The sequence below is a fragment of the Ictidomys tridecemlineatus genome, chromosome 7, assembly GCF_052094955.1.
Source record: "Ictidomys tridecemlineatus isolate mIctTri1 chromosome 7, mIctTri1.hap1, whole genome shotgun sequence".
In the NCBI taxonomy this organism is placed as follows: Eukaryota; Metazoa; Chordata; class Mammalia; order Rodentia; family Sciuridae; genus Ictidomys; species Ictidomys tridecemlineatus.
Genome location: NC_135483.1, coordinates 67796214 through 67811079, shown reverse-complemented (window position 1 = coordinate 67811079; position 14866 = coordinate 67796214). Strand labels below are relative to the sequence as shown.

At 34.9% G+C, this 14866-nt stretch overlaps 1 protein-coding gene and 1 pseudogene across 1 annotated transcript in view; one reads left to right on the top strand and one right to left on the bottom strand.

Moving 5' to 3' along the window:
- Positions 1–13837, bottom strand: part of Mcmdc2 (minichromosome maintenance domain containing 2) — a 39137-nt gene extending 25300 nt beyond the window's left edge. Inside the window, exons 1-7 of the mRNA XM_078017116.1 lie at positions 9313–13837; positions 9091–9221; positions 8956–9015; positions 4317–4512; positions 3849–3971; positions 3521–3625; positions 278–403 (exon numbers count right to left, since the gene is read on the bottom strand). Of these exons, the coding sequence (XP_077873242.1) occupies positions 278–403; positions 3521–3625; positions 3849–3971; positions 4317–4512; positions 8956–9015; positions 9091–9221; positions 9313–9406 (835 nt within the window). The 5' untranslated portion in view covers positions 9407–13837. The remainder of the gene's footprint in view (positions 1–277; positions 404–3520; positions 3626–3848; positions 3972–4316; positions 4513–8955; positions 9016–9090; positions 9222–9312) is intronic.
- Positions 5371–7756, top strand: LOC144365487 (proteasome maturation protein pseudogene; annotated as a pseudogene).
- Positions 13838–14866: the final 1029 nt, after the last annotated feature.

Sequence of the window (14866 nt, the reverse complement as noted above, 5' to 3'; positions counted from 1 at the left end):
CAAAATAATATTTAACTCAAAGGAAGGGGTCTGCCTGACAGAAAATTGTACATTATCTTGTTTTATTTCCTCCATATAATTTTTATCAGAAATTATCTTATTGATTAGTTTACATTTTATTGGCAATCTATTGTATGATTTAAGAGCAAGAACTTTTGTCCTGTTTTCATCCATATCCTACTGTTTAGATGAGTTCTCAGAATAAAGGCAAACAATAAATATTTGCTGAACAAATGTATTTAAATTTAAGTGTTTGCTAATATATGATTTTCCTTACCTTTTAGATTGCAAAGAGTGATGCTATTTGCCTCTATACAGACAGCAGTTTGTGAGGTTTTGACACAGGTTAGAATTCCAATAATTTTATATTTATTTCCTATGTTCATTTTATTTACTAATTCATCTAGAATGATAAACACAGAGGAAAATAATATTTGCTAAATGAAACTTGTAAATGATCATATGGTTCAAAATCCCAAATCAGTAACAATTCAGCATTTGAGTTAGTAATGCAATATTTACTTTTGTTTAGTATAATATTCACAAGTAATGGAACCAATAAAGTAAACTGAGGTAATTTTATTGCTGATAAATGTTGATACTTGGCTGCAATAAGAATTAACTTCAAGAAGCATATGATATGGCATCTAGATACCCTCCTGTAACATAATCAAGAAAAAAGATCATTCTATATAAAATAAAACATCTTTGCACTAAATGATAATCAGTGTGAATAATACTGATCTTATAAGTAATAATATTATTTGGGAAGAAAATAATTGTAAAAGGTACCATTTACTGTCTACAATATTTTTAAAGTACTTATATTATGTAATTGTAAACTGTAAAGTAGATATTCTTATCTCCATTGATACACAAAGAACTCAGAGGCTAAGTGAATTGCACAAGACTAAATAACTAAAAAGTGGCAGGATTGAAATTCATATCTAATTCAGCCTTCCTCCAAAGTCTACACTTCTACATTAGGCTAGGTTCTTCTCTTATACGTACAGATTGGGCAGAGCTTTTGCATGCGTTCAATTTTTTTTTTTTTAATTTAAATCTTTTTTTTTTTTTTTTGCGGGGGTAATAACTGAGAATTGAACACAGGAGAACTTGACCATTGAGCCACATTCCCAGCCCTATTTTGTATTTTATTTAGAGGCAGGGTCTCACTGAGTTGCTTAGAGCCTTGAAGTTGCTAAGGCTGGATTTAAACTTCTTATTCTCCTGGCTCAGCTTCCTGAGTTGCTGGGATTACAGGCATGCACCACCACACTGGCTAAAAATTTAAATATATTAATCTCCATTCCATAGCTAGAAGTTGATTGGTTGTAAACCTACAAAAAAAATGGTTTATAAGGAGGAGCAAGGGTTAAGGTCTCTCTTTATAGAACAGTGATCTCCCTCCCTCTTAGCTTCAGAGAGCATAGCTGGTGTTACCCTACAGACCTGAAAGAGAAGAATCAGGCTCAACAACTCAGAAAATAAAAAATCAAAACAAACACTAAAAACCCCATATCAATCAACAACTGGTTAACCAACCAAACAAAAAGACTAAAAGTATGATTAAATTACAAGAGGAAAATGAAATAGAGACTATTATCTCTCTAAATAAATAACTTTTCAACAGTTACATGGAATCAGTTTGGTGGCTATATCCTGAGATCATGGAAAGGTCAAGGGGGAGAAAAGGAACTGGGAAGTCTGGGAATCTTTTCTGAATGTCAAATCCAAAAGTCCTGCTTTTATTCATTTAATTTTTATAGTTTTATTTGGGTTCTTTGTAGGGTTTAGAGAAAAGGTTTTCCACTAAAATTCAAGATGAATAGTATTTTAGTCAACTTTTTCATTGCTGACAACAAATGACCTAACAAGAACAACTTAAAGGAGGAAAAGTTTATTTTGGCTCACAGTTTCAGAGGTTCAGTCCAAGGTCTGTCATCTCGATAGATCTGGGCTGGAAGTGAGCTAGAACATCGTGGTGAAAGGCATGGCAGAGGAAAGAAGCTCAGAACATGGCAACCAGGAAGCAGAGAGACAGTTCTGCTCACCAAGGTCAAAATATAAATCTCAAAGGCATACTTCCAATGACCTATTTCCTCCAGCCACAACCTACCTGCCTACAGTCATTGCCTGTGTAATCCATATCGTCAGATTAATCCACTTTAGGTTACACCTCTCACAATCTAATCATTTCAGCTCTGAACATTCTTGCATTCTCACACACATGAGCTTTTAGGGGGATACTTCATTGCTAAACCATAAGAGATACCCATTTAGATTTCTATATTGCAATGTATGGCTTGTATGCATGTGATTATATCTTGGATAAGTTATTGTACCCCTCTGTGCCTCAGCTTCCACATTGTAAAAACAGAGATAATAACAGAATCTACCTTATAGGTTGCTCTAACTAATAAGTTAATATACATAAGAATGCTTGGCACACAGTAATTGCTATATAAAAATTACTTATTATCGTCTGGGCTTTCATCCTTCTTAGATCATGGGGAAAAGAGTTCTTTTTTAAAAAAATATTTTTTTAGTTGTAGGTGGACACAATATCTTTATTTTTATTCATTTATTTTTTTAAGTGGTGCTGAGGATCAAACCCAGGGCCTCACATGTGTGAAGCAAGCACTCTACCACTGATCTACAACCCCAGCCCGAAAAGAGTTCTTTTTGAATCCCAACTCTTCTAACTCCTATGTTTCCTATACAGTATTTCTCTTTCCGAACAGTTTAAATTATCCACTTTTAGCCAGAAGAAAAGGTTAAGCCCCATTCTTATTTTCAGTTTTGGCTTCTCAATGAAAACTTAATCATTCCTTGGATGACTGACAATGATTTTCTTCTTCGTGGCAAGACTGTCATCTCATGGGTACTTACTGATGCAGTTAGTCATTTGTGAATGTTCATTCATTTATTTAACAAATAGTTATTGAGATTTTACTATGCAAAATAAAAAACAAATGTTGCATCTATTTTCATAAAGCTTACATTCTAAAATAACCCCAACATTAACATAAGACATATACACATAGAATAATGGAGGATCATTATCTTTAAATGACTGTGACCTGAGACTTAGCATAACATTTAGGACATTGCAGGTGCAAATATATTTTTAAGTGAATGTTGTATGCCTGAATGAACAATTGATACATTAACTAAATGAGACTCTTCAAAAAAAATTCTCAAGATGACAATTTATGTGCATGTTTGGTGTGTGGGGGGTGGTACTAAGGATTGAACCCCAGGCCACTGAACCACTGAAGGCATTCCCTGAGTTCTTTTTATTTTTTATTTGAAACATAGTCTCACTAAGTTGCCCGGGCTGACCTCAAACTTGTAATCTTCCTGCCTCAGCCCCATGAGTTGCTAAAATTATAGGTGTATACCACCATGCCAGACAAGATGACAATTTTTAATCCACAGAAGTACATTTATAATATAAAGCAGAAATTAGTCAATTCCATATTTTATAGAAATTTGAGTACAAATAGAATTTTCATACCTCTTAGGAAAATTGTAAGAGATTGAAACCTAAATGGCTGGTTTTTAGAATATCCTTGAAAAGCATGAAGTGCTTCTGTGGCAATTATTTCAACTATCTGTTTATCTTGGGGCAAAAGAACAAAACAAATTAGTTATTTGAATATATATTTGGTTTAGTTTTCACATTAAAATAACAGACAATATTTTTTTCTTCTTGGCCAAGGACTGAACTCAGGTCCTTGCATGTGCTAGCTCTATCACTAAGCTCTGCCACTGAGCTAAATCCTCAACTTGTATATCAGCAGTATTTTGAAAATTATAATTACAAAATGTAAATGCATTTTTACCACCAAGTACTCTAAATTTTCTGTCTTCTTGGAGTGAAGATGAACACAAATTGCACAAAAAATCATTTCTTATTGTTGCAGATTCTGTAGCTCCAGGCACATGTACTCTTACATATTGAAATCCTGAAAGAACAACAGTGGTAAACTAAACTTGCTTCCAAATATACCTACTTCCAATCAATATTAGTCTAATTAAGGGATAATTAATTCTATTTGCCCTCAGGTTCAGAGTAGATCAACTAACTGTTCCTTGCATCGGGGTTGTTTCTGGCCCAACATTGTGCTAAGGCACTTGTAATATAGATGCTAAACATAATTTCTATTAAAGATTAGGCAAATTAAATTTATAAACATTAGGAGATACTAATTTACTCTACTTTGTAAATGATTACAAATTATAAGCAAGTTTTGGGATTAAAGAATACAAATAAATTGTTTCATGTTTTGATTTTACATTTTAATATTTACCTTTTGAAAAAGGACATGCTTCGTCTGAACAAAGGAATCTTGCACCTTGAGTATACTTGGTTACAGTTGTTATTGCAATCACAATTCCTTGCATTATATAAAATCTCTGAGATGTATAATCAAGTGGAAACTCACAAAGATCAAGACAATAACTTGGCAGAGAAGGTAAGTGTGTTAATTTCAGCACTATGTTAATCTGATAAGAACATAAGAGTATTATTAATAAAAATCACAGAGCAAATACATTATGACATATAAGTACATTGTAAAATAAGTCAAGTAAATGATTTGTTAGTGTTAAAAAACAAAATTAATTTTATTTTAGTTGTAAATGAACACAATACTTTTATTTTATTTATTTTTATGTGGTGCTGAGGATTGAACTCAGTGCCTCACACATACTAGGCTAGCTCTCTACCACTGAGCTACACTGTTAGCCTGGGAACAAAAATTTTAAGACTGACAGCAAAGAGATTAAAAATTATAGAAAAACAAATTTTATAATCTAATATTTAATTGAAAATAAATAAAATATAATGATAAACTCATTACTTTTCCTTAAAAATATACATGTCCTGACTTTGCCCACTGAAAAAGAATTTTAAAATAATGTCAACCCAATAGCAAAGAACACTATTAGTACCCAAATTGTCATCTCCAAAGGTTGTTTCTCACTTAAAAAAAACAAGGCTCTTTGGGGGAGATGGTCGATTCCAGGTCTGGGACAGAAAATATACCAGATACAGTTGGAGCATCTTATGTCAGAAACTAAGGGAGTCATAAAAAAAATTAATGGCATGTGTCAAAAGGACATAGGAGCAAACTTGAAGGAACTCCTAAAGCCTAAAGATATAATATTATAAGAACCAAAATGATGACAGAGATTCATTAAAATATATGAAATATATTAAAGATTCATGAGTTTCTCATTTAAACAAAGGAAAAAAACAATATTGGTCATAATTAGAGGGTGAATTTACCTCCTTACTGTCTGAAACTTAAAAAGAATCAGTTTATCTTACTCTTCCTGTACAAATCATATTTCAGAATAATCATATAGTTTGATAAAAGAAAATTTATTTTGTTGTATAATTTCAGGAAAGATGCTGAAATTAGAAAAATCACCTTTTTTGCAAATCCATGTGAAATGATGGCTTCTAATTTTTCTAAAACCATCAGGTGAAAGTTAATGAGAAAGTCTGTAATGGAGGGATCAGAATAATATAACCTAAACCCATTGATGAACTGTGATATTGCCAAAAGTGGGACAACTTTATAGCCTCCTGATAAAGTGCCATTTGGAACTATGTTAAAATAGGTGAAAATTGGATAAATCTGAATCTAAGTCTTAAAAGCAAAATTCTCTTTTAGATACATAAGATACGGGGGAAAAAGTACCACAAGAAAGTAATCTGGGAGGGCCTACTGACAGTAACTGAACAGTGTTCCCTGAGTGGTGAGAAGATGAATACCAGAGGACCTGGATCTCAACTGAAAAGACAATATTTCAGTTTCAGAACTTTCAGCAAGTGGGCCTTTTGAAAGTCATGATCTTCTTCGGAAAGGTTTTTCTTGTGTGAAAAATGAAACTTTGCCCAGTCATCCTCTTAAATTATCAGAAAAAAATTTCCAGTTCAACCAAGATAAAATGAATTTTTCCACTCTGAGAAATATCCAAGGTTTATTTGCTTCTCTGAAATTACAAATGGAATTTAAGGCAGTACAGCAGGTTCAGTGCCTTCCATTTCTTTGGAGCTCAAACCTTGCCCTGGATATTTTGAAGGATAATGATAAGACTATTAGATTTGCAGATATTCTTAATGATCCATCTCAAAGTGAACTAGTGGGCAAACCACATTTGATGGTGGAATATAAACTCAGTTTACTGGAAGATAGTGTGCTATTCATGAATCAGAGGGGCTACATCTTGTTATAGTTGTCTTTTTGTTATAATTCCATTTATACAACCTTAAAAGTACACATGAGATTCTGCCTAAATAGTATCCATGATTATTTGAAATTATTTGAGTTTTCAATTTATGACCAAGGGAAGATAATTTTAAAACTCCTAATTTATAGTAAAACCGTAGCTTTCTTTGTCATTCAAAATTATTTTTCAAGAATATTATAAATTGTCAGCAGGTTCTAATTCAACCTACTTTCTAGATATTCCATAAGTTTAATTTAAAAAAACAGTATCAATATTTTAGTTTACCAACTTTATTGCAACATCTTTCAGAATAGACATTTATAATTAATTTCAATGACAGCACCTCAAATTGAGTACAGAAGATATTTATCATGTTTTAGTGTCGTCTGTGAGAAGAATTCATTATATTGATGGTATTTTAGAATTACAGATATACTTTGATTCTTTTATAATGAAAAGTGTAGTTTCAAAGGTTTTGATTTTGTCTGTAAATGAAAAAGTAAAGCAACCAACAGATGTAGATTAAACTCTTGTATTTCGTGGATTTAATATGTTTTTGGTACATCAGAAAGAAGCACTTGTTAAAGAAAAATAAACTCATTTTTATACATATTATGCATCCCTGAACAAATTTCATAATAATTTGTTTCAAGCAATTTTTACCATTATTACTAATGTTATAAAGTATTCTTTATGAACCTGCTATATAAAAATTAAAGATTTTTAGAACATTAAAAAAAAAAAAAAAAGCAGCCAGGAGCAGTGGCGCATGCCTGTAATCCCAGCAACTTGGGAAGCTGAAACAGGAGGATCAAGAGTTCAAAGCCAGGGCTGAGGATGTGGCTCAAGTGGTAGCGCGCTCCTCTGACATCCTTAACATCACATTAAAAAAATAAAAATAAATAAAGATATTTTTAAAAATATGTTTATAAATTTAAAAAAAAATAGAGTTCACAGCCAGCCTCAGCAATGGCGAGGCACTAAGCAACTTAGACCCTGCCTTTAAATAAAATATAAAATAGGGCTGGGAATGCAGTTCAGTGGTTGAGTGCCCCTGAGTTCAATCCTTGGTATAAAAAAAAAAAAGGGCTAGGGTTGTGGCTCAGCACTAGAGTGCTCACCTAGCAGGTGCGAGGCCCTGGGTTTGATTCTCAGCACCACATAAAAATAAATTTAAAAAAAGGTATTGTGTCCAACTATAACTAAAAAATAAATATATATTTTTAAAAGAGAGTAATCAGATAAATCCAGACTATGTAACACTTCAAAATTTTTTTCTTCAAAAAATCAATAGTATAAGCTGGTCTTGGTAGTGCATGCCTGTAATCCCAGCAGCTTGGGAGGCTGAGGCAGGAAGACCATGAGTTCAAATCCAGCCCCAGCAAGTATGAGGTGCTAAGCAACTCATTAAGATTCTATTTCTAAAGAGAATACAAGATAGGTTTGGGGATGTGGCTCAGTGGTTGAGTGCCCCTGGTACTCAAAAAAAAAAAAAAAAAAAAAAGAAAAATCAATAGTACAAAAAGGGAGGGAAAAGGAATGGCTCTAGGTTGAAAGAGACTTAGTAGGATATAAAAACCAATTACAATGAGTGGACTTTGTTTTGATACTGATTTTAACAAACTAACTGAAAGACATTAGGGTAATTTTGGACAAATTTAAGTACAGACTAAAAGGATTATTATTACTTTCATAAGGGGTAATGATGGCATTGTGGTTATGTAGAAAAATGTCCATAATATTTAGTTGATACTGAAGTATGTAGGGGTAAAATAATAGAACACCTGGAATTTGCCTTAAAATATTTTGGACAAAAAATAGATGCTGCAGACACAGTGGTGTATGACTGTAATCCCAGCCAGTTTGGGAGCTGAAACAGGAGGACTACAAGTTTGAGGCTAGACTCAGCAATTTAGCAAGGCCCTACGCAACTTAGTGAGGTTCTGTCTCAAAATAAAAAATAAAATGGGCTGGAGATGTAGCTCAGTGGTGTGGAACCCCTAGATTTAGTCCCATTTCCCCACTCCCACTCCCCCCAAAAGATGCCATATGATAAAATATTAAAACACCGAATTTGAGTGACAGATATATAAGAGTTTCCTAATTATTTTCTTTCCTTTGGGGTATGTTTGAAATGATTTATTATAAAAATGTTTAACTGTATAAGTGGTAATATAGGAAATAAAAATGCATATTTAAGATATTCTATTGAGGGCTGGGGCTACAGCTCAGTCGGAAAGTTGGAAGAGTGCTTGCCTTGCATGCATAAGGCCCTGCGTTTGATCCCCAGCACCAAAAAAAAAAAAAAAAAAAAAAAAAAGGATGTTCAATTGAACTTTGAAGAATGTATTATACTTTTTAACAAACAAAAAAGTATGCATATAAAAATATTAAATTAACAAGTCATCTTGAATGTTTGCCTCTGAGTTTTCTTTGTTAAAGTTAATTAAAACTTAACTTTAGATAGGGCAAAGGGGAGGGATAGGTCAAGAGGAGGCAGTGGGGTAGGAAAGATGGTGGAATGAGATGGACATCATTACCCCAAGTACATCTATGAAGACATGAATGATGTGAATCTATTTTGTGTACAACCAGAGACATGAAAAATTGTGCTCTATAAGTGTACTATAAATTGAAATGCATTCTGTTGTCATATATAACAAATTAGAATAAATAAATAAAATGTTAAAAGAAGTGAATTAAACTTACTTGAGTTTCAGTCTGTAATTGTCCAATTAATGAGAGAGTCTTAACAGCAATAAAACAGACCTGTAATTTCAAACAAACACACAAGTTAGGAAAAATAAAAGTATTGGCATAAAAGTATTTCTTTCTTTAACTTACTGATTGAAAAACTTGAGCAGCTTTTAAAGGATGGTGTAAAATGTGATTTCCAAGTTCAGCATATAATTCAACAACATCAGAAGGATTTATTAAAATATTGAATCGATAGACAGCATAACTTTGTTTTGAATCTGTGAAAATACACAAATGTAAAAGTCTGGATAGTTATATGTAGAAATTTATTTGAAAGTTTCTAACATAAATCGTCTTTGTTGAACATACCATTGTAGTACTTGCAATCATCTATAAACTTTTGGAGACCTCCACTTCTGTCAAGATAGATAAGAGCTGCCTCTTTCATTTTTAGATTTGACATTTTCTCCTAATTAATATTTCTTCTCTACTACTTAATGATTAAACTACTAGCTGCCAATAATCATTACAGATGGTCAAACTCATAGAAAAGATGAGAACACCTAGAGATAAAAGAAAATAAATTTTACTTTTGAAAATCTCTAATAAAAATTTAAAAACTATTAAAATTGAGAGTGAAATAGAACTAGGCAAAATTTCCAGCTCTTAAAAAATTCCTACATAAAAGGAAGCAAAACCTTGTTCTCTTTTATCAACTTTTAATTTTTTACAGGGGTGGAGGGGGTAGAATCCTAGGGATTGAACCCAGAGCTTCATGTGTGCTAATCTTTCTTTTCTTTTTTTATATATATTTTTTAGTTGACAATGGATCTTTATTTTATTTATATATGGTGCTAAGGATCAAACCCAGGGCCTCACACATGTTTGGCAAGTGCTCTACCACTGAGTCACAACCCCAGCCCCACATGCACTAATCTTGCACCCTACTACTCAACTACACCACCAGCCCCCAAATAACATTTTAATCAACACTCAGGAGATCCTTCACAAGATAACAAACCTAAGATCAAGATCCTCAAATGGAGCTGGGCATGGTAGCACATGCCTGTAATCCCAGCAGCTCCAGAAGCCCAGGCAGGAGGATTTCGAGTTCAAAGCCAGCCTCAGCAACAGCAAGGTGCTAAGCAACTCAGTGGGATCTTGTCTCCAATTAAAATACAAAATAGGGCTAGAGATGTGGCTCAGTGGTCAAGTGTCCCTGAGTTCAATCCCCAGTACCAACCAACCAACCAACAAACAAATAAATAAATGTAGTAAAAGTTGTTTCATAATTCAATCTAAGTAACAAACAGTAGAATGAGTACTACCCTGGGAAATCTTGAGAAATCAGTTCTTGACTGAGCATTTGCTATGATGGAAAAATCACCTGATTGGCTCAGTATCTTAAGCTGTAGGAAATCAAGGAATTATATTAGATGATTGGGACTTTCTTCAGTAAAATCTGTGTCATTGTTCAACGTGTAAAACATTAAACCATAGTAATATGTGGAGAGTGGAATATGAAAAATTCTTGTAGACAGAAAATAAAACACTAAATGGAAACAATATATGCAATACAGTAATTATAATATGTATTAGGAAAAAGGATTAAGATTGTATCCTGCCTTTGTGAAGTTGCCAGTTTAGAGAAGTCAGAAATAACGATTAATACATTTATTCATTCATTTTCCATTATTGATTTGGCATTTACTTTTTATTGGCTAACCTGACTATCCTAGGCACTAAGGATACAGATATGAGTAAAATGTGATACTTCTCTTTCAGAAAGAGTGCAATGAGGGAAGAACAATATGGAAACAACTACATGACAACTTAAGTGCTATAATGGAAGTATGAATGTAGTAGGGAGTGTAGAAAGAACATCAAGTATATTCATAAAATTTGGGATCATCCTTGTGTGTGAGTCAACATTTTCTATTGTTTTAGTACATTTTGATTAAAGACAGTGAGAACAAGACAGTCATAGTGAAGCAGCTATGAATTCTACTTTAAAGGTGACATTTGGGAGATGAATTGGAGGAGAGGCAAATAGAAGGAAGAGAAAGTTTTCCCCAGATAGAAGTTAACATCCCCAACCTCCATTTTGAGTTCTGTACTATTGGATCCACACCCCTGCTAACCTGGAGTTCAGGCTACTTTCAGAGAAAAGTGAGACTATCCTTTTCACTATCACATAGGGGTGAAAATTCAGTTTATTTCTTTGTGGCCATAAGTATAATAATCTTAAAGTTTGCTCAGTAATCACATCTTTGCTTTATTAAGATATTAGGTTTCTAAAGTTGAAGGAAGGGAAGCTATTAATAATGAAATAATAAGGAGAAGCCATATCATGAAGATTTTGTTCAAATGATTATATAAGCAAAAAAAAAAAAAGCTTAAAAGAAATTTAAGTTTTTTTTAAGCTGTAGATAGACACAACACCTTTTTTTTGTTTGTTTATTTACTTTTTTTTTAATGTGGTGCTGAGGATTGAACCAAGTGCATCACACATGGTAGGTTGAGCTACAATCCAAGCCCCTCAGATTTTTTTTTTTAAATCAGTTTCTGCTGCCTAAGTGGAAAATGAGTTGGAAAAGTCAATTATCAGTTTTTAGCTATTGTAATATTCCTAAGAGACCGATCTATGGACCAATCAACAGCCCTAAAAACAAAATGTGAAGGAGATGAATCTAGAATTTTAAAGATTCCATGCTGGATTTGAAGGCCAGTCTGTAACATGTAGGGGGAAAAGTGTCAGTGAGTTTTTTAAATAGGGGTGAATGGGTGCAGCTCCTCTAATGAAAATATGAACCCAGGAAGAAACATAGGGAAACAATAAGGAAAAGTTCACTTGTGATACTCTGAATTCTGAGGGGCTCTTGGGCCGCCTAGATATAAGACAGAGGGACATAAATCAGGACCTGGAGTTCTGTACAGTCCAAAGAGCTAAAGCTGAAGTCTTGGTGTCAGGTGTACCCCGGGGGGTCCTAGGGAGGGAATGAATGCAATTATAAGTAAAGAGGTTAAGTGGAAGAGAAGACGTGCAAGCCTTAAAAAAAAAAGCAATAAATCCGTGATCATGGATAACATTCCAATTCTCTAAGTCCTCTCAAAGTCTAAAAACCCAACTGTTGGGTCACGTGAATAGGCGCAGATCACAATCTTCTCTCTTCATCCCCTCAGTACCAAGGATAAACTGGTGAGAGGTCGAGGGCAGAAAAACACCTCACAAAAACCAAGCAGAAGAAGCGAACCCTGACTCACTCGCGGAGGTCCAGAACCCTGCCTACGCACAGCTTTCGAATTGCCTGGCAGCCACAGAGCCCTGGGACTTCGCGCCAGCAGAGCAGGTCGAGGGGCCGGTTGTGCGTGGCTGCTCCCGCGCATGCGTGCACGCTCTACCGACCGTTGGCGGCCCGCGGGGGCTGCCGGGACCACCGGCCTCCTGCCACCAGGAGAGAGTCCTGCCCTTTCCTCACAGCATGGATTTCTTTACTTTGTTCTCTCCTTTCAAGGCAAAGAAGAGACGGCGCTACATTTGTTTTTCTTTGTTATTACAGCCCAAAGATATTGGTGTGTTTAACAAAACTTCAAAATTGTTTAGCTGGAATGCAAGATGGCAGTCGGGCTCCTGAGGGTCTAACCGTGGAGTTACCTGACTGCCTAGACAGCTGGGGGGCGGGGGGGGTGTGTGCATACCCAAGAAAATCAACACGTGTTCCCACAGAAATGGACACGTCTGAATGCTATAGTGAATGAGAGTAGTTGGTGGTCAGCAATCTGCAGTGATGGACTCCAACTGAGGTCTTGTTCAAAGGCAGCAGAAGTATCAGTAGGCACCATGGAAGACTATTTCAAATGCAAAAGACCGTGAGGCTCACTTGGCAAAATTCCAGCCAACTCCTTTGTCCTATCCTTTGTCCCAGAGGCAAGAAATCAGGAAAGTGGGAGTGAACCCAAATGGAAGTTACCGGAAGGATTAAAACCCAGCCAATACTTTCTCAATGCCTGTTTAACACAGATCTTTTCCCATGTGCGCTACCCCAAACCATATAAGCCCCTAAAAGAGCACACAAAAACGGGTTTTTCTGCTCTCTTTCTCACAGAGCAGGAGTTCTCTTCTTGCTTAAGTAAATCCTCTTTTAAAGTTGTCAGTGGACCTTTATTTTATTTATATGTGGTGCAGAGAATGGAATCTAGTACCTATAAGGTCCTTGCTTAGCATCTGGATGACCATCTTAAGTGATGGCTGCCATTTTAAGGAAAAAGTTTTGCATTCCCGCCCAAGGGAGTTTCTGAGAAAGGCTCAGCACTCCCTTTTACTAACACAACCCCTAACCTCCTGCTTTAGGACCCCCTGGGCTCTGAGTCTCCCCCAGAAAAGTCCCAGAACTCAGAGCCTGTTTTGCCTCTGTCTCCTATAGAGAGATGATATTTATTTGTCAGCTCTGACAAATAAACTCTCATGTGTATCTCTGCCTGGTCTCCTTCATTCATTTCTCACCAGTTTCTCCTTTCTTCGATTTCCCTTCAGTGCCTCACACATACTAGGCAAGCTGTCTACCACAGACCTACAACTTCAGCCCCTGTTCTATCCACTTTTCCATTCTGTTATTGTATGTGGATTTTATTTTTCAAATTTGCAAGACAAGTATCTAGAAGGAAATTGGCAAAGTGAAGGCTCCAGTCTCATCTCAAAACTCGGGTTTCAGTATTATTCATAATAGCCCCAAAGTGGATGCCTAAATGTCCATCAACTGATAAAGGGGTAAGTGTGGCATAGCCTCATAATGGGATATTATTTGGATATAAAAAGGAATGAAGTACTAATACAAGCTACAACATGGATGAATCTTGAGAATGCTATGCAAATTTAAGACAAAAAGACTACCTATTGTATAAATCCATTTGTATGAAAAGCATATGTATATAATATGTATATGTATATATATACATATATATATACATGTATACATATAATCCTTATGTATATAAGCAAATTTATATACAGAGAAATTAGCAGTGACCTAGAGCTTGCAGGGAGGAATAGAGAATGGTAAAATATAGATGACATAAAATTTACCATTTTAACCATTAAGTTTACAGTTCAGTGGCATTAGGTATGTTTACATTGTTATGCAACCATTACCACCACCTGTCTCCAGATGTCTTTATGTTTCCAAACTGAAAGTCTGGACCCATTAATTGCTGTTTTTCCCTCTGCCATCCTGGCATTAATCATTCTATCTCCTTGACTTTGACTACTTCAAGTTACCTCTTTTAAATTGAATCATACAGTTTTGGCCTTTTGTTATATAGGCTTATTTCAATATTTTGCAAAATGTCTTCATGTTGTAAAATAAGAATTTACTTATTTTGAAAAGCTGAATAATATCCCACTGAATAAGAAAGTTTAACTTTGTCTGTTCATTCAGAGTTTCTTTCCCTTTTTGGTGCTGGGATTAAACCCAGGTCTTATGTGCTGTAAGCATGCACTCTACCCCCCAGTTGCATCTGTAGCCACCAGGGTTTCTTTTTAAAGTGGTGTAAATGTTCTAAAATTGTGACAACAGTTACACCATTCTGAATACACTCAAAGTCAGTCAATTATATACTTTATTTTTTGAGATGGTACCTATATTGCCAGCTGACTTAGAACTTCTGGGCTCAAGAGGTCCTCTTGAGGGGGCTGGGGTTGTGGCACAGTGGTAAAGTGCTTGCTTGGCACATGTGAGGCACTGGGTTCCATCCTCAGCACCACATTAAAAATAAATAAATAAATAAATGTATTGTGTCCATCTACAACCAAAAAAATATTTTATATATATATATATATATATATATATATATAGAGAGAGAGAGAGAGAGAGAGAGAGAGAGAGAGAGAGAGAGAGAGAGAGAGAGATGGATCTTCTTGTTTCAG